General features: G+C 40.5%; 3 protein-coding genes and 1 long non-coding RNA gene across 9 annotated transcripts; 2 read left to right on the top strand and 2 right to left on the bottom strand.

Moving 5' to 3' along the window:
• The first annotated feature begins 724 nt into the window (after nucleotides 1–724).
• cmtr1 (cap methyltransferase 1) lies at nucleotides 725–9,234 on the top strand. 4 transcript variants are annotated; one of them, XM_058057527.1, is made up of 24 exons: nucleotides 725–922; nucleotides 1,553–1,651; nucleotides 1,741–1,889; nucleotides 2,005–2,163; nucleotides 2,275–2,367; nucleotides 2,457–2,528; nucleotides 2,908–3,002; nucleotides 3,262–3,334; nucleotides 3,419–3,617; nucleotides 3,693–3,811; nucleotides 3,881–3,977; nucleotides 4,102–4,234; nucleotides 4,640–4,819; nucleotides 5,588–5,644; nucleotides 5,730–5,787; nucleotides 5,855–5,923; nucleotides 6,000–6,131; nucleotides 6,632–6,757; nucleotides 6,863–6,954; nucleotides 7,517–7,585; nucleotides 8,014–8,061; nucleotides 8,174–8,286; nucleotides 8,368–8,476; nucleotides 8,602–9,234. In XM_058057527.1, the coding sequence occupies exons 2-24, from the start codon at nucleotides 1,558–1,560 to the stop codon at nucleotides 8,759–8,761; spliced, it is 2,496 nt and encodes an 831-aa protein (XP_057913510.1). In that variant the 5' UTR covers nucleotides 725–922; nucleotides 1,553–1,557; the 3' UTR covers nucleotides 8,762–9,234. The 4 variants fall into 4 exon arrangements, with proteins under 4 accessions (XP_057913510.1, XP_057913509.1, XP_057913511.1 ...); XM_058057526.1 differs by having other exon boundaries at nucleotides 1,550–1,651; XM_058057528.1 differs by lacking the exon at nucleotides 725–922 and adding an exon at nucleotides 940–1,079 and having other exon boundaries at nucleotides 1,550–1,651.
• Nucleotides 3,384–10,775, bottom strand: LOC131107461 (uncharacterized). The gene is made up of 3 exons (XR_009120259.1): nucleotides 10,351–10,775; nucleotides 10,146–10,271; nucleotides 3,384–3,763 (listed from the first exon to the last, which is right to left on the bottom strand). It is a non-coding gene; the product is annotated as an uncharacterized LOC131107461 (long non-coding RNA).
• Nucleotides 9,355–11,053, top strand: hebp2 (heme binding protein 2). The gene is made up of 4 exons (XM_058057530.1): nucleotides 9,355–9,614; nucleotides 9,764–9,899; nucleotides 10,362–10,542; nucleotides 10,615–11,053. The coding sequence occupies exons 1-4, from the start codon at nucleotides 9,525–9,527 to the stop codon at nucleotides 10,799–10,801; spliced, it is 594 nt and encodes a 197-aa protein (XP_057913513.1). The 5' UTR covers nucleotides 9,355–9,524; the 3' UTR covers nucleotides 10,802–11,053.
• Nucleotides 11,054–11,405: 352 nt separating this feature from the next.
• si:dkey-12h9.6 (macoilin-1) lies at nucleotides 11,406–21,321 on the bottom strand. Of its 3 annotated transcripts, XM_058057693.1 has the most exons (11): nucleotides 20,991–21,317; nucleotides 19,936–20,077; nucleotides 18,651–18,777; nucleotides 18,445–18,568; nucleotides 18,133–18,308; nucleotides 17,568–18,036; nucleotides 17,335–17,493; nucleotides 15,528–15,689; nucleotides 15,293–15,419; nucleotides 14,814–14,988; nucleotides 11,406–13,648 (listed from the first exon to the last, which is right to left on the bottom strand). In XM_058057693.1, exons 1-11 carry the CDS (start codon nucleotides 21,257–21,259, stop codon nucleotides 13,458–13,460), a joined length of 2,121 nt encoding a protein of 706 aa, XP_057913676.1. In that variant the 5' UTR covers nucleotides 21,260–21,317; the 3' UTR covers nucleotides 11,406–13,457. The 3 variants fall into 3 exon arrangements, 2 of the variants coding, with proteins under 2 accessions (XP_057913676.1, XP_057913675.1); XM_058057692.1 differs by having other exon boundaries at nucleotides 15,293–15,689; nucleotides 20,991–21,321; XR_009120271.1 differs by lacking the exon at nucleotides 15,293–15,419 and having other exon boundaries at nucleotides 13,501–13,648; nucleotides 20,991–21,320.
• Nucleotides 21,322–22,016: the final 695 nt, after the last annotated feature.

Genomic DNA, 22,016 nt, shown 5'->3' with positions numbered 1-22,016 from the left:
TTGAAAAGGAGAGTTTGACTGTGTTGTAAAAATGATAGAAAGAGCAGTGCTGCCAAAGAAGAACATACAGACGTAAAAATGCGGGAGCTTGCGCATTTTATTACATGCTTTTCAATGTTTTTCGTTGTCAAAGCAATAATTTTACATGTTCTTTATAGTTGCACCAGTGAAAACCCTTGTAATGTTTTGACAGACAGCTCAGGATTGCTGAACTTGTATGCCAAGGAAGGATTAATCCAATCCAGAGCACATGCAACATCTAATCGCTTAACTGCAAAGACTAGAGTGTGGCTAAAAACTGAAGCAACTGTTATTCTTAGGAGGAATAAAACAAAAAAATCTCCAATGCACTAACCTCTCCCTCTATATTGGTGCCACCACAACACTTCTTGACATTATAAAATAGTGGAAGAACACACTAATATTAATGGAAGGGCTTGAATGTGGGAAATGTCAACTAGTAGGATGCAACAAATTGGGATATACAAAAAAGAGACATTAACAAAATACATTCACTATCTATTTTGATTTAGTTTCTGACATATATACACTGAAATTCCATTATTAAAAGGGGAATAAATGTTTCTGTTGTGAAGTCAAAAGTGGAAATAAAATATAACCTAGAAATGATAGATTAATATAAAACTCGTTTAAATTTTGCTTTGGTTTTAAAATGCAGGCAAGGTTGTCTGTTGTCCTTTCTGACGTCATATTCGAGCGTCCTACACTATACACATGCGCCCTCAGTAGGACAAGGACCCAAAAGGATGTGTTAAAAAAAACTACTTGGAATTCTTATATGGAACTTTGGCCAATGTAGCCGAAATTATTAACAAAAGTTGCATTTTTTCCCTCTATTTCACTCCGGAATTTTGGAGTTTGCGGTCTATCCTTGAGGAGGGAAGGTGACACCTTTGAGCCGGTAAAGACTAAATGGCTATGCTAGGTGGCGCACAGCTAAAGCTACGCAGTTTCGTTTCGTTGGAAACCAGAGAAGAAAAAACCCGAAGCATTTAATCTGAAGAGCCGATTCAGTTTATTTCCAAATATCATTACATTTGCCACACGTAGTTTGTACAGTAAGTGTATTATCAACTTGGACCTTTTTTATTGAGTAAAGTCATGCCATTGCTGTTGTTTGTTACCCATTACTATACACATATAAAGTTAAAGTTGCATAATAGACAACAACAAAGTATGTACTGCTACATGAAGGTCTTTAGTGTGACTCGCGTGTCTGTATTATTTACTAAACCAATTGAAGATGTGAAAGTACTGCCTGTGAATGAATGATGAAACCTGCTCGAATGAGAGGCAAAACGTCTTCTAAGACAACCTTAACAGTGCAGTTGGGATGGATTCAATTCCCCGAGAACTCAGAAGTATTATTTGTAACACAGTGGGATAATAATTTAACCAAAAGAAAAAAATGATCAGTTTCAGTAATGTAAACGTGTTTTGTGTTGTTTTCAGCACACAAAAGTTACTTATAGTGCATAGTTATGCTGTAAACCTGTTTGACATGTGATTCAAGTTGTGTGTTCTCCAGCAGCAATAATGAAGAGAAGAATCGACACCGCACCTTTGCAGGCTGCGAAGAGGAAGCATGACGACAGCAGCTCAGATGAAGAGTCAAGATTGTCCAGACAAGGTAGATCGCCTATCCTTGGTATTCTACTTATCAAGATAACAGTCCAAACCATGATTTTTCTCACAGTGGTTCATGTCATCTTTTTCCAGACACTAGCCAAAATGACACTCTCAGCGACCAGGATGAACCCCGAGCCACATTCTCCATGCCTTCCATATCTGTCGACAACCAGGACCCAGAATGCACCACGCAGAGCACCACATTCTCCATGTACAACAGCGCATCAAAGAACATGATGGTAGCGTTGCAAATGTCACACTAACACAAGATACTGTATACTGTATATACTGTATACTATGATTCTTGGTGTCTGGAGAAATGACATAACTTGGTAAATGACTTAACTCTCACAGGCCAAGATGGGCTTCTGTGTGGGCGAGGGTCTTGGGAAGTTTGGTCAGGGCCGCAAGGAGATAGTGGAGGCGTCAACCCAGAGAGGACGGCGGGGTCTTGGGTTCAAGCTGCAGGGTTTCCAGGGGACGCTCAATGTGGACTGGCGAGATGAACCTGAGGTGTGTGTGTTCACGTATGATTATCATTAGTGTACCTTCTCTCTAATAAATTCTGTACCATTAAATAAACACCTGGTACACTTTTTACCCCCTGGATATGTTTGTCTACAGCCCAGTGCCACAGAAAAGGTCGACTGGTTCCCAGAATGCACTACTGAAATTCCAGATGCGGATGAATTGAGGGACTGGATGACTGTGGGCCCAGTAAGTAGTTACTTTAGATAAATACATCGTATTACTTCATATCATTGTTGGTATTCTCCATCTGAACTGCATTCCCCTTTTTTTTACAGAACAAAATGAAGATTGAGGATGAGACTGAGTTTTGCACTAAGGACCTCCTGCACACTCTTCTACTGTGCAAGGTGGGTTCACATTAAGGCTTTTCTTACTCATAAAGATCGCCTGCAATGTTTTTTCAGGGTTTATACCAATACCAATTTTTCGTAGTCAGTGAGGCCGATAGCCGATACTGATTTGCAGTAAAAGTGAAAATATTGGTGGAAGAATTATGAATAATACACTCTCCCAACTGTTAACATACTTTAAATCAAATGATGATGCTTATTCCATGCAATACAATTCATCAGAGGATTATGTATAGTAGTGTGACCAGATATTTACCAGGTCATTACCATAGTGTGCCATTAGGGCTTATGCAGTTATGCAAGGTTTACAAACATGAGTGAAATATAGTGACGCATCCCTTCTGACAAAGTGTCATTTATTTCTGCTGCTAAACAGTCAGCGTTTGACGTCCTGGAGGGTGAGGAGATGAGGAGGGCACGTACTCGTTCAAACCCCTACGAAACAATCCGAGGAGGAATCTTCCTCAACAGGTGAGTCTCTCTCACTCTCTTCATTTACTTTCATGTAGAACCTGGGTTCCCAAAGTGGGGTGCGCGTACCTCCAACGGTGCACCAAAGTGAAAAACAATTGGCAACTAACAATCACAATTAAGAGTGCGCCTGAACGCCTCACGGTGCAAGGAGAACTGTGAACTGAGGGGGACCCTGACAAGAACAGAGCACAAAAGAGAACTTCAAAAAGGTACTGTAGGATGCTGACAAGTCGTATTCCATGTGTTTTGTATCCAGAGCAGCGATGAAAATGGCCAACATTGACCACTGCTTTGATTACATGTTCACCAACCCAAAGAATTCAGAAGGGGTGAGTGTGTAGAACGAAGTAACGCCACGTTTGTCTCTTTCAAGGTGGCACCAAGACAAACTTTCCACCCTCTCTCCCATGTAGACGCCTCTGATCAATAAATCCGAGTACAAGCTTTTGTACTTCGGTGACGTGTGCGCAGGGCCCGGCGGCTTTTCTGAGTACATCCTGTGGAAGAGACGCTGGCACGCCAAAGGCTTTGGCATGACGTTGAGAGGACCCTGTGACTTCAAACTGGAGGATTTCTTCGCCGCCCCCAGCGAGTTGTTTGAGCCCTACTATGGTACCAACCCCCTCCATAATGCAGGCACGACTTCTATGACTTACGGCTATGACCTTTGACCTCCTCGTGTCCCAGGCGAAGGAGGCGTGGACGGCGACGGCGACATCACACGGCCAGAAAACGTGACGGCCTTCAGGAACTTTGTGCTGGACAGTACGGAGAGAAGAGGGTTACACTTCCTTATGGCAGACGGGGTGAGTGCGCGTTCTTCAACGCAGCCACTTCCTGCTTAGATGACCGACTATGATTTTCTGTAACAACAGGGTTTCAGCGTGGATGGCCAGGAGAACCTTCAGGAGATCTTGAGCAAACAGTTAATGCTCTGCCAGTTCCTCACCGCTCTCTCCACACTGAGGATAGGTCAGTTGCAAGCGGTCATCTACATAATCTAATTATGTATTATGATTTCGAGCTGAACTGCTTGGTTGAAACATGACTTTTTGAGTTACAACAGATTAGAACTGATCCTCTTTCTCCTTTCCAGGTGGACATTTTGTCTGCAAGACCTTTGACCTCTTCACTCCTTTCAGCGTGGGTTTGGTCTACTTGCTGTACCTCTGCTTTGACCGGATCTCGCTCTTCAAACCTGTGACCAGTCGGCCTGCCAACTCGGAGAGGTGGGGCTGCTGGTGGTTGTCTTTATTAAGTTGGTGGCCTTCGTGATGTCTATGTCTGTCTTTCTTAAACTGGGTCAAAATAATCCTGTACATACAGACTCAGACATATACATGCGTCTTTTACAAAGATTGATGCAGAGTGCGGGAAATATTATTATTATTTATTTAAATTATTTGGGCAATTTACTGTTCACTTTACATTCTTTACATTATGTTGTTCATATTTGGTGTCTATTCTATCTATTTATTCTCCACATTATTATTATTATTTATTATTACTTATCTTCTTTTGTGTCTGTTATTATATGGGAGCCAGGCAACGACATTTCGTTGGCAATTTCACTACTGTGTTTTTGTGCAATGACAATAAAGGGAGTCTATCTATGTCTATCTATATGCTGGCAGGTATGTGGTATGCCGAGGTTTAAAGCCTGGCTCAGACGCCGTCAGGGAGTACATGTTCAAAGTCAACCTGAAACTCCAGCAGCTGAAGAACACCGACACGGATGTAACTGCCGTGGTTCCCCTGAGCATCATCAAGGAGGATACAGACTTCTACCACTTCATGGTCAACTCCAATGAAAGGTACACCTGTCTTACTTCACTGTTCACGTTCATGTTTTATGTAATAATAATAATACATTTTATTTGTATAGCGCTTTTCAAAATACTCAAAGACACTTTACAGAAGAATGGAGTTGAATAAAGCAAGTAAACAGAATAAAAGACACACCAAAATACAACATTCATTGGTTAATACACAGTTAAAACATGAGTAAAAAAAAAAAAACATGAGTAAAAGCGGGGCGGGGCACATTGTTTATCGTATTGGTTCCAAGCCCGACCACGGTAAGTGAAATTCCACAAAGTAGGATTGAATATTAACTTAAAAAAAACATATAAATACGTCTTTGGTAGTGAATGACTTAATAAATGAACTATTTTCATAGTTAGAGCATAGGAAATCACCGCCATGAAATAACAACCCTATAGTCACCTTTACATTCCTATTCTTTGTTTACACCACATTATACAGGCTACGGGATGGCTGCAGGGATATGAGGCGGCAGCCTCCAGCATAGCAATCTACTCGTTAGCCTTCGCAATATACTTATTCTGAATATAAGTGTTTAAGTAAGAAGAAAAAAAACGCATCGCATCACAATCATGTGAGGCGGACTTCATACAATGTGAAGGTAATATAAAAATGCCTAGTGATCAGAATACTGCATATAACTTGTCCTTCAGTGTATATGGACTAATAATAGGAAATTGTTTTCAAAAACTGAGATAGAATGAGGGATGACATGTCAATGTTTCAACAAAACTCACATTTACCGACTGTTTCCATAGCTTGTGTGCAGTCCAGATCAAGGCTTTGGCCAAGATCCACGCCTTTGTTAACAATCCGTGAGTAGCTTTTTCTGGCCTCGAATCTACTGCTACGTGTGTCTGTTTGGGTTTTGTGTGAAACGGATTGTGTCGGCACCTGCAGGGAGCTCTCAGAGATGAGGCAAGCCTCCATCCGCAAGGAATGTCTCAAGCTTTGGGGGGTGAGTCAGCACTACTTTGCTCTATTAATTGTAGCAGCACTCTTTAATACATCATGTTTGTTCTCAGGTGCCCGACGAGGCTAGGGTCGCTCCGGCTTTCTGTGACCCAAAGTCCAAATTCTATGAGCTGATGAAGGTGTGTAAATGTGTTATTAAGATGTAAGGTGACATTTAACATCTTATTAGTTTCAATTGTGTTTGTTTGGCTTCAGAATAACGCAGCAAATGCGTTCAAGAACACCACGATGCCACTCAACTCCAGCACTCTTTGTCGGCTGTCTCATATAATGGACCACTGCTGCATTGTGGGAGGTGGCGAGCAGCTCTTTCTTCTAGCGCTCGGGGTGAGTCTGGAGAAACACTACCAGTGATGCCAGCCTTCAAGTTAACACTAGGTCTGTCAAATGATTCAAATTTGTAATCAAATGAATCAGTTTTCAAATTAATTATTCACGATTAATCAACATTTGCAACAAAGTGTGAAATATGTAAATTTGTACTGTATTTTATGCACAGAAAGATAAATGACAGGACTTCAAGTGTATGTATGACGCATCTGAAAATTGCTATTCTCTTCAGTACAGTACACGTCAATCATGTTATGAGCAATTTGGGGCTGCGTTCAAAGACACCACTTAATTTAAGTTGAATGAGTGTCGTCTAGTTTCTGGGGTTTCCGAGCCCGATTAAATGCAGCAAATTGTACTTCTAATACTGGCTTTAGATGCTTAGCTCATTTCAAGCTCATCATTTGGTTCGGGATCTTCATTCTCTGAATGAATGTGGCACCAAGATCATCATCAGTCCGTTTAAATGTGTTTTGTAACCCCGTTTCCTCACGCAGAAGTCCCAGATTTACACATGGGATTGTAAAATGCCGTTACGCTGGAAGAAGCTGGAGAATTTCAAGCTGGAGCTTCCCAGAGATACCCTCCTGACTGTGGAGATCGTCCAGGAGCTGAAAGGCGAGGTGAGCGTGGCTCGCTTTTTGCTCTGTTGAATCACAACGTTGATGTCAGAAAGTTGAAATATTCCTGCTGAGCTCTTGAACGTATGACCCCGCCCCCGTCCACAGGGAAAAGCGCAGCGCCGAATTAACGCCGTGCACGTGATGGATGCCATCGTACTCAACGGCACCGATGTCAGAGATCAGGACTTCAAGCGTCGGTATGAAACGCATCCTTGCATTGGGGCCAATCAGAATAAGTCAAGGCTGAAGTTAGATTTGTGGAAAAATGTTCTAAAGTCGGCTGCATGGCAACTGAGTGGCTAGCGTGCAGGCCACACAGTTTGGAGACCCGAGGTTGATTCCAACTTCGGCCATCTCTGTGTGTCTATATGTGCCCTGTGATTGGCTGGAGACTCCCCCCCCCCTCATGAGGATAAGCGGTAGAAAATGAATGAATGAATGATTTGGTCCATTGCAACGTTTAGCATCAAAAAGAGCCGTTTGAATTAAAATCCACTTGGAGTCACAAAACTTATTTCACCGCTAAATTGAAGGTACATATTTAGTTTCCTTAAATGTCTTGTCACGTTCCTTTTCTGTCTTTCGCTTCGTCCTGGCGGAGTGACAAGCCACACATGTTGCCGGTCATGTTTCTTAAGCCACCACTTTAAAAAAAAATCTGCATTTTACGGCTTCATCCTCATACAAAATGTGATATTATTCTATACTTCTTTCTTATAAACGCTCAACTAATCGTGACGCGTCTCCCTTTCCTGGTAGGATCCAGTTGGTGGAGATGTTTGTGAAGGCGGTGGCGAAACCCAGCAGACCTGACATGAACCCCATTAGGTGAGTTTTTTTGAAGGTGTCGAAAGAGAGAAAAACATTTAGCATGAGGGCGCTAACAATGGACATCACGGGGACACGTTTATTTCGACTATAATCGGTTTCGTGACATGAGGCGCTGTGTCACTACGCAACAAAAATAGTTCTTTGTGTTATGATTTTGATTTATATACAGGTCAGTTATGTAAATGGTACATTGTTGCCGTTCTTTGGGGGGGTTAAAGAACCCTTTATTGTTGAAATAGGTATTTCATCTCACATGCAATGTTAGCATAGTTTCTCTTTTAGAGCGCACAGAAAAGAGAAAGATGTGTGCGCATGTTTCACATAAAGATTGTGGATGATGGGCAAAATTCCCCCCAAAATTGCAGATTTCCTTTTTTGTGGTTCTACTTTATTTATTTATGAATTTATTGTCTGCGTCCACACAGAGTGAAGGAGGTGTATAGACTGGCGGAAATGGAGAAGATCTTTGTCAGGTAAGATGAATCCACAGCGCTTAAAATAAGAGTTTTGTTTCTGATGTCTATGCCCTGATGTAGGGATCCTGATCATTTTTTCAAGTCTTTTTTTTAAATTGTTTTTAATCAGACTGGAAATGAAAGTAACAAAGAGTTCAGGCGGAGTCCCGCGTCTTTCATACACAGGCCGAGACGACCGCCACTTCCTCCCCACCGGCATTTACATCATCAAGACTGTCAGAAGTGCGTTTCAGCCGAGTCAGTGTGTGTCATGCGCCAATCAACATACGCATACTCAGCTGTGCTTCTGCCGCCATCTTTTAGGTCCGTGGACGATGGCGTTCAGCAAAACCACCAAAAAGGAGTACTACTATAATTGTGAAACCCGGAAAGCTGAGTATGTCCCACCAGCTAACGCAGTGGCCCACTTCGAGTATGTACCATCCTTATGTTACTATAATAAACATTTGATGTTTGCAATATTTTGGACAGTGATCATCAAAATTGCGGCGGCAAAACGTCAAAAAGTATTTGTCATTTTGTTTCCGTCCTCTTCAGCACCTGCCAAGCTAATCGTCTCTTCTGGGCGTGGGAGGACGGCGTCATTGTGCACGATTCTCAGACACGGGTGGACCCGGAGAAGCTCTCCAAAGATGACATTCTCCGCTTCATAAACCAGAATCGCCAGTCACTGACCGCCTCTACTTATGACTTTTAGTTTTTACACATTGAGCGCTAACTTTGAGAGGACACAGGCCTTCAAGCGATGGCTTCTTTTTTTTTTTTCTTGTGGCTCCCTTGAGGGAAATGGTGACATTTTGGTGTCTCTAACTTTGAAAAACCAGCTGGAGGATTTTCATGCCAGCATTGTCTGTTTTTAATTGTTTCCTGCCAATGCTTATGTCTGAGGGTATCTTCTACTATTAGTTCAATAATGCTTGATGGAAACCGACGAAAAACTATGCATCTTAACGATGAAATAATCATAAGGAAACCAGTCGTAGATGTAGCAGCTTTTCCCTGTCAATTCTGTCAGTCCTACGTCTTGGAAGTCGTTTTCTTTTTTTTGATACTTTTCCTCCATTTACTCATCATTTCTGCCTAGTGTAACTTCAGCGTTATGCTTCTTTTTCTTCTTGTAAATGATAGCTAACTAAAAAGAACAAATAAAGCCAGTCGGAACTCGCTATATTCACGTGACAGGAAGTTATTAAGAGGCAAAACGGGGTGGTGTACTCAACCAATCGGAGCGCGGTGTGGGTTCACGTGATCTGAATGTTACAAAAACAAAGGCGGAGGCAACAAGGCGCATGCAAGTGCGGAGAGGGTTATGTCATTTTCTGTCATTCTGCTAACATTCGCTACTTTCAGGCTACGACACGAATTTACCTGTTAATACTAAAATCATTGTGATTCCGTATTTAGGCTATTCATGGTTAATATTGTCGACGTTTACTCGTGATTTGAACACTGCAGCAGTTATGTTTAAAACTATTAAACAAGCGCTTTTCTCCACCGGACTACAGTACCCAGCAGTCACAGAACCCAAAGACGACGGGTGCGACACGAAGGTAAACGTTTACCTGTAGTTTCTAACATTAATTCAACCATATTGGACATCCAGCTGTCATAAACACATGGCAAACAATTCATTTTGTGAGGTCGATTGAACTTAGTGTAACTTAGTGTGTGTGTGTGTGTGTGTGTGTGCGCACTGCAGGCTACTGACTATGAGATCCGCACCTACAAGCCCACCAAGTGGGTCAGCACTACTGTGAGCGGCATGAATCTAGATGAAGCCTTGGGGGCGGGCTTCCGGAAACTTTTCAAGTATATACAAGGCAACAATGTCAACAGTAAGTTTTCAACAGCAACACAAACATCAAGCCACTACGGTGCTTTTTATACCTATGAAACACATCAAGCCAACACTGTGCTCGTTGGTAAAATATTCATCAGTTCAGGGCTAAACAAGCATTAAAGATACAACAGAGACAAAGACACAACAAAAATGCCAGCCAATGACACCACTAGCTACTCAGTCAGGCAATAATAAATGAACAGGTCCATAGCGGAAATTGAGAAAGGTGTCAGCATCTTACCGCAGAGTTGTTTAATCCATCAGCACCCACTGGGAATATGGCCACGAGCTTCCCAACGATACCTGTACCTAGACCACGACTTCCGCTTCCGGACATAAACTTCATGCCATTTCCCGCTGTGTCTGGCTTCGTTAAATAGAATAGCACAGTTTGGTGTACCACGTGGTCATGGTTTTTGATGATGAAATGGAAGAGTATGTTTCACCTTTTTATCAGAGGTCAAAGTGGAGATGACGGCCCCCGTGACGTGTCGCGTGAACCCCGGAGATGGCCCCACGTGCGAGTCCCACTTCACTGTGTCCTTCTACATCCCTGAGGAGCATCAGGACAATCCTCCAGAACCGAGCGATCCGGATGTGTTCGTGGAGAACAGGAAGGAGTTCACAGCGTATATCAGGTGAGGAACAATCACCTCCAAATCTCAATAGCTCCTCCAACACCCTCTCATGATTTTACCTTTTGGGACCAGAACCTACGGGGGGTTCTCCGATGAGAATCTCAAACAGGAGGAGCTCCTTAAGCTTGTGGAGAGCCTGCAGAGGGACGGAGTTCCGTTTGTGGACACGCCGTACTACACGGCGGGCTACGACAGCCCCTTTAAACTCGTCAATCGGAGGAACGAGGTGTGGATTCTAAAGCAAAAATACGAACCCTAAATGCCATTAAAATCCATTTACACCTGCTTTTAATCACGCCCACTGTAGTTGTAGTTTGTGTGATGAACTCATTTGCCCACAGGGGGCAGCATTCAGCACTGTTTACCTTTGCATCAAAAAGTGCTTTCTGTTGTCCGTTCATAATGATGATGCTTAAGTGCCATTATTATTTTATGAGATGTTGTTGATTCTGATTTTTATGTGTAATTATTTTGATAACACATTTAATTTAGCTTTGCGTTGTAGGTGACACAGCAAGTTATATATATATATATATATATATATATATATATATATATATATATATATATATATATATATATATATATATATATATATATATATATATATATATATATATATATATATATATATATATATATATATATATATATATATATATATATATATATATATATATATATATATATATATATATATATATATATATATATATATATATATATATATATATATATATATATATATATATATCTCAATAATTAATCCTTTGCTGTTCCTCCACTGTGATTAGATACTGCTATTTCCACTAAATGGAGGCTACGATGACATAATGCTGTAAAATGATGCACAAAAATGAGAGAAAAAATTGAGTAATTTATACAAAAAACATCCTCCATCAACATTTTAAGAAACAGTAGCCCTTGTCCCAGTATACTCCTTGTACGTACTTTTTGACGTCACAATGTGTGCTCTTCCATTACACTTTCATACTGACAAATATGACAGAAGAGGTATTACCATAATAATAATAATAAAAAGTACAGCAAGACTAAAAAATAGTTTTGATATAAAACACCCTAGAAACAAAGCTACCCAAAAAAATGGCAACGTTTCCACTTCTCTGGAGTGTTTTCAATATCAATTCTGTACATGGTGAGTAAAAAAAAATCCAAAAACAGTACATAGCACTTCATTGCAAAACACATTACATCAACTTTGAAAGTAATGTCTTTAGGCACAGTCATTCAGCTGCTGGACCACCTTTGGTCCACACGTCAACGTACCGTATGTCCTCATTCGGTCGTTTAGTTGCTGCACTTTGCAGAATGAAGATCATTAGATACGTATTCTATAGCTGGAATAACAAGTAGAAGACAAAATGGTCCTTTGGCCTCTTGGCTCAAAGAACCTTGAAAAATTGTTGATGATTCATTCATTTGTTTGGTCATTGACCTCAGCTGCCTTGGTGTCAAATAGCTTGTGAAAAAAACAACATCGCCGTCCCATTCAAAAACATGTATCGCCAGATCGCTTGTTTTGACTTTCTATCTGGTTAAATTTATGACTTTATTCTCATAAATGTGGGGGGGGGAAAGTAAATTAAATGAAAATCTTCAATGTTATTCTCATAAATGTACAACGTTTTTTCTCGTGAATGTATGACTTTATTCTCAAATTAAAAATAAATTAAAAGTAAACTTACAGTTAAACGTGAATTTACGTTATTCTTGTCAACTTTTTATCTCGTACAGTTACGATAAAAAGTTGTACATTTACAACAATAACATTGTGAATTCACAAAAAAAAAGTTGGAAATTTCAGAGGAAAAAAAGTCACATTATTATCTTTCCCTGTTATGACAAAGATTCACGAGAAAAAAAGTTGTACATTTATGAAAATAATAATGTACATTTACGACAATAAAATTGTAAATTAATGAGAAAAGTTGGAAATATGACTTTAAAATCTCCCATTTTTATGACTGTCAAATCTACGAGAAAAAAACGTTCTACATTTGAGAATAACATTGTAAATTTACAGCAATAAAAGTGTAAATTCACGAGGGAAAAAAATTACCTTTCCCTGTTAAATTTCCAAGAATGTCATAAATTTCTGTTAATAAAACAGAAATTTATTTATTTATCCTGATATTTTTATTTTTATATTTATTACACCTGTTACGATTATGAAATATTACTTTATTCTCAAAAATTAACGAGAAAAGAAGTTGTAAATTCCCAACAACAAAATGGTAAATTATCGAGAAAAAACGTTGGAAATTTCTGAGAATAAAAATCCTATTACCTTTTACAACGGAGAACCAAAATAAGATTATAAGAATAAAATAAGATTTTGAGAATTAAGTCGTAAGAGAAATCAAAAGAGAAACATTTACAAGACAAATCAGCCATGCTAATCTACGTATGGCGGAATATTATATATTTTTCTTGTTATCTTATACTTTTTTTTATATTGTGTCTAGTAATAAATAAATCTCACATTATTAAAAAAAAATCCCACAAAAATGAGTGTTTTAATTACAAAAAAAATTGTAATTCTTGGTCAAATTGTTTAAAGATTAAAAAAAAAACAAATTTTCAAGTAAATGTGGTGATACATGTTTTTTTGGACAGGGATTATATGTAAAAATGTCTCTTTGTTCCGAACTAGCATTGAATCCATCAATGTCAATGAATCCATGTTTAGTTTGTCTTTTGTTGTGAAACGATTGTGCTATCTCTATCTCCAATGTCGTCCACATCAGCGATGAACTAAAACGTAGCAAAGGACGCGAAGGTTAGCACCAGTTGTGCAGCAAAGAAGGCGTGTCGCCGTGTGGGAGCTGCTTCAGGTCCACACGGCGATGTCGCTTCCACGTTATAAGCCCCCTCCCTCTTACCGCGTGGGGGGTCTACTTCTTCAGACACTGATACATGAGGGCCCTCGGGTTGAGCATGTAGCGCTCCGAGGTGAGCAGCTTGGTGAGATACTGCGGTACAGCGGGCCGAGGAGCCAAGTAGGACACGGCGGGGCTGACGGCCATCACCTCGGCGATCTTCTGCTTCATGTGGCTGATTTCCCTCTCCTGCTTCATCAGCTTATCTGAAAGGTGACGACATGCAGGATGAGTACTCGCCTTGAACGGGAGCAACAACAACGTATGGATTGGGATCTACAACCTTTGGAACCCACTTCTGCAAACACTTCAATGATGTTATACATACTTTGCACATACCTGTATTCTATTCATATGTATATAATATTTGTTTTAAAATGAATCTTATTTAAATTTTTTTTTACAAAATCATAATTTGTCAAATAAAACGTATTTAAACAAATTCACTCTCAAAATGCGGCGGTATAATATCTATTATAATTCATATTTGCAACATACTACTTTATTAATTTATTTTAGCTACAATATACAATTATAATACATTATATTATATTTCTATCTAATATATTTGTAATTTTTTTTACATGTTATGATTCCAATATATTTTCATGCCTCTAAAATAATTATATATGTGAAAAATAGCAAATTTATTTGGGTAATTTTATCAAATGATAAAAAATACTCCTATCATATTTATCATTTATATTATTTGTAACTTATTTATTTTAGTTATAAATAAAACAAAACATATGTAATAATTAATGAAACATATGTATAGTATTTTGTATATTTAGTATTAGTATTTTGAAAAGCGCTATACAAATAAAATGTATTATTATTATTATAAATATTAAGAATCTTATTTTTAACATAATTCAATTACATTTGTATACTAAAAAGTATATCTGAAAAACAGCACTTTTGTTTTTTTATCAAATGAAAAAAAAATCCAAAATGTGGTAGTATCATGTCTATTACAATTGATATTATTTGTAACATTTTTTACTTGTACTTTACCATGTACTGTAATATATACTATTTTGTTCAATTTTGATAGTTAAAATACATACAACTATGAGATGATTATTATAAAATGCATTTGGCTTCCTCTTTACTAAAAGCATTACTTCATATAAATGCCTAGCCCTCTCTGCACTTGAGGCCTTACGAATGTTGAAAATATAAATGAATGATTGGATCTTGCTGGTGCCGCTGGTGTTAAACGTAACATTTTGTGAACACAGGAGGGCGCCAGAGGACAATCTAGGAATTTCTGACCGTCTGATTTTTGCCGGCACTAAAGTTTCTATTTTTTGTAGAAATTCTTTACACAGAGGATGAGAGAGTGCGCTCCAAAGCACGCCTGTGAACCTTGTGCAATCTCCAGCTGTCTGCGGGCGTCTCCCAGCGCTGAGAAAAGGTCCAGCTTGATGCGCGTCTCCGCGCTCAGGTTGTACTCCAGATGCTGAGCCTTCTCCTGCAGGACGGACAGAGTGGACAGCAGCATGTCCGTGTCCTTTTCCACGCAGCGGAACTTTCCCAAAGCCTAAAGTGCCACAACAAACGAGCACAAGAGTGGGTTTAAAATGGTGGACAACTTTGGCTCGGATTGGTTGGAAACCGTCCCCTGTAACACGTAACATCTGTTTCTGCATGCTTTGTACGGATTCAAGCAGATGGGGATGGAATCGAACACCACACAATACAACAATATCCAATTGTGATGACTCCCGATCCAAAACCAAAGAAAGAAGCATACACAGCTACAGTACAACAACAAGAAGAACAACAACAAGACAAAAGTGCCACAGCGGACTGACATAGACATTCCCAAGTAGATCCATAAATACCTCCACATCATTCTCTAGATCTACCACTCGACTCTCTTTCACTTGACACTCCAGCTGTAGTTGTTTGTACTCTGTCTCTAGATCTTTTACTCTTTTCCTTAACATTTGGCTTTCAGTGTTCTCCTGCCTGGTGCAAGAGATGGAGAAAGGAAGGGGGTTCTTCATGTACGGTCTTCCGTTAGCAGTAAGAGTGCCAGTTATTTGCCAGGAATACCAAAGTGTGGTGCTTTGGTACCTGCTGCTCAGGCTCCTTGCCGCTTCGTCCGCTTTGTGCGTCTGAAGCTCGACCAGCTGCCTCTCCAGCGACAGTCTCGCCTCCGTCTCGGCTCGCGTCTTCTTCTCCAGCATGGCGCTGGTCTGCTTGTCCCGTTGCTTGGTTTTGGTCAAACACAGGATCCTACGGGAAGTACATTCGAGTCACTCTATTATCTGACTCTATGTTAGCCCTTCATTGGGTAAGGAACTAACCTATGCATCGTTAGATATTACTATGCTAAGTGATGGTTTACTTATTATTTTTATGAACTCAATCATAATACGTTTTTATAAAGCGATAACGCCTCGATCTCAACACTGTATACGTCTGTTTTTTTTTGGCGCAAGAGGCAAAAACAGGCAATGACGTAACCCACTAATGCATTTCACTTCATAGCAATTTCAAGCCATAAAAACGGCCACAAGGTGGCAGAAGCGTATTTGATAAGAGCTCGGCAAATGATAGGAAGAATGACAAAATGTACCACTTCCACACGGAATGAGAGGAGAAATGTTTTTTAATTCGATCTCAGCCATGGCATGTCAGCTCGGTCTCCTTACACCAGAGGTCTCAAACACGTGGCCCGCGGGCCAAATGTGGCCCGCAGGACACTAGTTTGAGGGCCCCGCCCTGATATGAAAGTTTAATGTTAGTGCGGCCCGCGCAAGTTTGATATGGATGCTGTATGGTATCATGTACCCAGAAAAAATTATTATGTTTGATTAATGTTCATGTTAAAGGTTAAATAACTGTTAATAGTTATCCTCCCTATCCGTGTGGAAGTGGTACGTTTTTGGCTATTTAAGGTTAAAGGAAATAACTTGAAGACTACCGTTTAGGTCGCTAGCTCTGTAGTTTACGAGTTAGCATGTGTCTCAAGACCCTGCCGTTGCGCAATATGTTGTAAATAAAAAGAGTATAAATGTGGTTATAGTCGTGTTTTGTCATGTCTACAGGGCTCTAATAATGCTTTGTTAATTTTAATCTGAAAAATTTAATTTGTCTACCCACCAACTATATGTGCTTTCTTAAGTTTTTATTATTTGCCATTTTATTATTATTATTATTATTGTATTTATTTATTTATTACTGATTGATTGATTTTCTTTATTCTTGATTTGTTTATTTATTTTTTTATCTTATTTTGTGTAGAAAAATAAAAAGTAAGATATTTGAGAACAGTGGAAAGTTTTATCAGAGCTTTTCTTGTAGAAAATTGGAACCAAAGCGAAGTTTTAAAAAAAAATTTTTGTTTTTAATAAATGCGTTTTTTTTTGGAAAACCCAGTCTCACCCAGACCTGAGCTCCAGTGGCCCCCAAGTAAATTGAGTTTGAGTCATCTAACGTCTACTGACTACTTTTTGTCCTATTAATAGGCCACAGTCAACCACGAAACAACAATCCTATATTAAGCCATTATAAAAAAAAAGGGGGGGGGGCAGTGAGTGAGTCATCACTAGGGATCATAACTGCAAGATGTAGTAATATTCCACAGTATTCATAGTTTAAGTAATTGCTTTCTTTGCTATTTCTGCTTGGCGGCCTGATTTCTCAGCCTGCACTTTTTTTTTTTTTAAGAGAATTGAAGTTTTTAATTTTAATGTTCAGACAAAAATCATGAATGATTTAGGAAAAAAAATGAAATATTCATATGTTCCGTGTTGTGTCACAGATACAACTGGCTATTCTTCGTTTAGAGATGAGGACTGTGAGATGCCATGTGAGATTCATCCCCACCAAAAATTACACCCCCCCCCACAAAAAATGGAAACGTCGGCCGACTCACTTGCTTTGGAGGAGCATGTTGGACTGTCTCAGCAGGGACACTTCAGGCCTCAGGCTCCTCTCGCTGTTAGTCAGGTTGCAGACGTGACTGCGCAGTTCTTGCTCGCTGTGTCGGCTCACCTGCAGCTCGCCCCTCAGCTTCCTCACTTCCTGCTCCAGCCTGGGCCACGGAGGGAGAGTGGGGCGGAGTCACCAAGAATGGAGACTGGAGGAGAACGGCAAAACAAAGCTCACCTGCTAAGCTGCTCAGCGTGCTGATTCTGAGCCGCTGAGGCGTTCTTGTCCGCTCCATCCCGGTTTGGGCTGACTGTCTTCCAGTTGGGTCGCTGTTTCCTCTCTGTCCTGCCACCAGGGGGCGAAGGCGTGGCTGTGCTGTTTCTCCGGGTCTTTGGTGAGGAGTTCTTAGCTGCCCGTGTGGTTTTGCTGCCCTGCTCCTCCTGAGGTAGTTTCTCTGGGGTTGTGGAGGATTCTGGTCCCGGTGTCCCGCTGTGGACCAGCTCTCTGGACTCGCCTGAGCAGTTTTTGGACAGCAATGGCTTTCGATTCAAGTCAGGTGACCTGACTTCCTGTGTGGCCTTCTCGGTCAGTTTGGCCTCACTAGGAATCTGGAGACAGTCTACGGTGTTGGAGTCATCGTTAGCAAGAACGGTCCCATTATGGCACTGGTACTGACTGGACTCTGCCTTTGACTTCCATTTGGAGTCTGTAAAGGACAAAGAAAGACTAGTCCACGTCTAACAGGACAACAAAAACATAAATACATATCGCCATAACACTGATAACAGCGGCATTGACTTACGACCGTTGTCGGCCGCCATCTTGGGGTAAAGCGGCAGACCTGGCGGGAGCGAGTGCTGCAGCAGTTGCATGTGGAAGTCATTGTCAGTCTGCACGGCTTTCTGTATGCGCAGCTTGAAGATGTTGGTGAAGTAGCAGGTGGCATCAAAGCCCATATATACCACGGGATATCCAATGCTGGATGAGGACAGTGTGAATGCAAGCAAGTTATTAAATATGAAGCGTTTAATTACTGAAACAATGCACAGATATAGACACCCATTCACACGGCGATATATGGAAACCGACAGACAACATTGCAAAGTCTACGTACCAGTGAGCAGCAAAGAGATGAGAGAGGTTGACGTGTGAGGTTTTAAGGTCTTTGAGCCGAAGCGAAGCCTCGGTGTACACAAGAAGAATCCACAAGGACACGGTGGATATGCAAAGGCCCTTCTCTGAGGAGACCAGGAAAAAATGATAGTGTTTTGACATTTTGACATGTGACATGCACAAGAGAAAGAGTGACAGAGCGCTCACCTGTGTGCCAAATATAATTGAACACGACGTAGGTGCTGGCCACAAAGAAGAGCCAGTGCAAAGGAACAAAAATCAAACAAAAGATGTCAAGTGTGAAGGCGGCACAAACGAAAACAGCACAAATAACCTGCAAACACACAAAATGTTTAGACGATGAGAAAAGCTTCAACTCTCAAACCTTCCGCTGCAGCCTGATGCTGAAAAATGTTTTTAAATTAATATTAATAGCCCAAAATGATAACATATATTTCTTGTTAAATTGTGTTTTTAAATAATATATGAAATCCATTTTTAATCACATTTAGACCCAACCATGATAAATGTAATTCAGAGAAGTAGGATTCCTTCTTGAATGAATGAATATTTTCATAGTGCAAAAAAACCCCTTCTAAATACAGGTTTTCATTTGCAACATTATTAGAGCCCCCCAGACGTGAAACAACACCCCTATAGTCACCTTTACACTCATTTTACAAATTGTAGTAAATCATCAGAGCAATTTAAGACATAAACAAAACTCGGCTACGGGATCACAAGAGAGAGCCATGCCTTTAACCATTAGCAAGCTAGTGAGCTAACTCGTTAGCCTCCAAACGGAGTGGGGAAGAAGGACGTAGAAGCCAAATTTGATTAAATATGCATACTTTTATCCACGGTATCATGCATTCATTCATATTCATATCATTTTGTAAAAACCTGTGATAGAGTGAAGCCACAAAATTCAAAATACTGTAAATATTAATTAAACTAAACAATTTATATTTACATTCAACAATATTCTTTTGCAAATGTTATTTTATCGGTCAAAATAGGGTAGCTTTCCCTTAGTTTTGGCAGTTGTAGTAATTGCAGTACTCTTTGAAGTATTGAAGTATTTCTGTTTTGCATACATCTTCAGTACAGTGCAATTCTGATCACATCCATTGAGGGTGTCACTGAGTCGCACCTGAACTGTTTAAATGTGAAAAAAAACAAGTGCTTGTCCATCTGGTTGTTATGATGGAGGCTACTTCCTGGTTCATTTAGGATGCTAGGTTAATTGGTGACTCCAAATTGTCCATAGGTATGAATGTGAGTGTGAATGGTTGTTTGTCTATATGTGCCCTGTGATTGGATGGCGACCAGTCCAGGGTGTACCCCGCCTCTCGCCCGAAATTAGCTCGGATAGACTCCAACATACCATCGTGAGAATAAAGGGTATTGAAAATGGATGGATAGGTCATAGCAAACATGCGGGTGTGGGTGTGAATGTGCTGCACATCACATTAACATCAGGGGTCCTCACCAGCCCGTGGCAGTGGAAAGTGGTGTAGACGCTCCCAAAAAAGAGCCAGCACGGCCACAGGTACTCCAGCCGGAATTCCAGGATGAAATCCGCCAGCAGCACTAACATCCACATGGCCATAAACTTCAGGAAGGTGTATGCGCTGCATAGACACAATCAATAGAATCGTAAGTCAGCCAGTACATCGTAGTACCGTAATGTCATTTTAAATCCAGACAATAAAAGCCTACATGTACAATTGTGCGGCGCCTCTTAAACATGTCAACATCCTTTTAATTTAATTTAATTTAATCAACAACAACTGTCTGTTTTTTTCATTTAATGTTAGGCAATGACAAGGTCCACAACAGGAGCTCCTTTGTTCTGCTCATCCATAGGCTGCTGCTACCACATCGCCCCTTCTTTGTTTGGTAACCATGGCGATATTTCATCTGGAGGAGCGAGAGGGAGGCAGGGCGGGATGGAGCCACAGCATCCTTCTGCACATGGTTTAAATAGCAATGCTTTTTAACATCTGTTCTTACATTAAGCCTGAAATGGGAATGAAAAGGGAATTTTATGATAAGGGTTTGGATGCATGCTTTTTGTTAGGATGAGGATCACAAGAATTATATTGGATTTTCATGAAAACATGCATTTATTTTACATTATTGTGTTATGTATAATACATATAATTGAGTTTTTCTATTTTTTTTGTCATTGTTTTTTTTGAAAAAGTGTGAAACAAAAGTGCTTCTTTACTGCACGTGATTTCTATTGCTATGCAGGTCTTTCAAAAACTCAAATAGCCTATAAGGATCAGACATATTGGAAATGATAAGATATGATTGTAACAGTAAGACCCACGAGTGGCAATACAAGCAGGCCGATGGTAACTTAGGTATTTTTTGGTTTATTTTATGTGTGTAAACAATGACGAGTGAGAGGCACACACAAACACAAGAAGACAGTTTGGTGGCTGGTGACGTGATGCAGACAGGTGAGTGACACATCCACACAAAGACAAGACGCCACAACAAAAGCATCCTCCAGCAGAGGCTGACTTGGCTGAATACCTTTCCGACAGCTTCTCGCTTATTTTCAGCTTCTTCATCTTTCGCAGCCTGCTCGCGTCCACATAACGTTTCTTCATCTTACGGCTTCCTAGCTGCCGCCCGCCCGCCCCCTTTGTCTTCCGACGACGACGACGACGAGGAAGAAAATGTTTCCTATGTGGGAGAGCACGTTCCCTCCGAACTGTGATGATGATGATGATGATGATGAGGATGGTGGTGGTGATGTCTGGCAACAAAAATAGGGTACCAGCGAGCGGTTGTGTGCGCATGCGCACTGGAAGGCGCACCTCCAAGCTGGAAACTGGAGTCGGCGGTTGGATCCAAATCACACGATACCAAAGGTTATGTGATGAGACCGATATTTTTCAGTTGTCTACTGTGGTTATTTTCACCCATTTTTTTGTGTCGTTTATATTGCTATATTATTTCTATGTATTAAAATGAAATAAGGCAATTATAAGGCAGTTGTTTTTTTTTCTTTTGCAGAAAACTGTGTCCTGTGTTTTATTCTGATGATATCATAATCAACAAATTAATAGGTGAACATCACCGATTCTGTTCATAACTTTTATGGAAAGAATTTCTAGGCCTCCCTGTGATTGGCTGGCGACCAGTCCGGGGTGTACCCCGCCTCTCGCCCAAAGACAGCTGGGATAGGCTCCAGAACCCCCCGCGACCCTTGTGAGGAAAAAGCGGTAGAAAATGAATTAATTAATTTCTAGGCCTGGTTGAGCAGTTCTTATAAGAGCTAATCTCTGCTATTCGCAAACAACGTGGTCCTGATGGCCTCCCCAAACTATGACCTACGCATCTGAGTGTCAAGCTCCTTGGGTGAGACTCAGCACCTCCAGATCTCAAATATAAAGCCATGGTTCTCAGTCGGAATTGAATGAGGGAATGAGGTCTTGCTCCAAGTATCTCAGAGTCTTGTTCACAAGCGAGGGAAGGTCAACAGCATCTGCCATAATGCGGTCGCTATACCGGATCGTCATGGTGAAAAGAGAGCTGAGCCCGAAGTCTATGTTC

The sequence above is a fragment of the Doryrhamphus excisus genome, chromosome 19 (genome assembly GCF_030265055.1).
Source record: "Doryrhamphus excisus isolate RoL2022-K1 chromosome 19, RoL_Dexc_1.0, whole genome shotgun sequence".
In the NCBI taxonomy this organism is placed as follows: Eukaryota; Metazoa; Chordata; class Actinopteri; order Syngnathiformes; family Syngnathidae; genus Doryrhamphus; species Doryrhamphus excisus.
The sequence above is the reverse complement of the archived record's forward strand: the minus strand, read 5'-3'. Positions and strand labels throughout refer to the sequence as shown.

Bases quoted from the DNA above. Each gene is read 5' to 3' on its own strand.
- hebp2 (XM_058057530.1), top strand. From the start codon at position 9,525: ATGTTTAAAACTATTAAACAAGCGCTTTTCTCCACCGGACTACAGTAC. The intron at 9,615-9,763 runs GTAAACGTTTAC...TGCGCACTGCAG, and splicing joins ACGACGGGTGCGACACGAAG to GCTACTGACTATGAGATCCG. The intron at 9,900-10,361 runs GTAAGTTTTCAA...CCTTTTTATCAG, and splicing joins ACAAGGCAACAATGTCAACA to AGGTCAAAGTGGAGATGACG.
- si:dkey-12h9.6 (XM_058057692.1), bottom strand. From the start codon at position 21,259: ATGCGCACACAACCGCTCGCTGGTACCCTATTTTTGTTGCCAGACATC. The intron at 18,037-18,132 runs GTAAGTCAATGC...TGTCCTTTACAG, and splicing joins GATGGCGGCCGACAACGGTC to ACTCCAAATGGAAGTCAAAG. The intron at 17,494-17,567 runs GTGAGCTTTGTT...TCCGTGGCCCAG, and splicing joins CACGCTGAGCAGCTTAGCAG to GCTGGAGCAGGAAGTGAGGA.
- cmtr1 (XM_058057527.1), top strand. From the start codon at position 1,558: ATGAAGAGAAGAATCGACACCGCACCTTTGCAGGCTGCGAAGAGGAAG. The intron at 2,529-2,907 runs GTGGGTTCACAT...GCTGCTAAACAG, and splicing joins ACACTCTTCTACTGTGCAAG to TCAGCGTTTGACGTCCTGGA. The intron at 7,586-8,013 runs GTGAGTTTTTTT...GCGTCCACACAG, and splicing joins CCTGACATGAACCCCATTAG to AGTGAAGGAGGTGTATAGAC.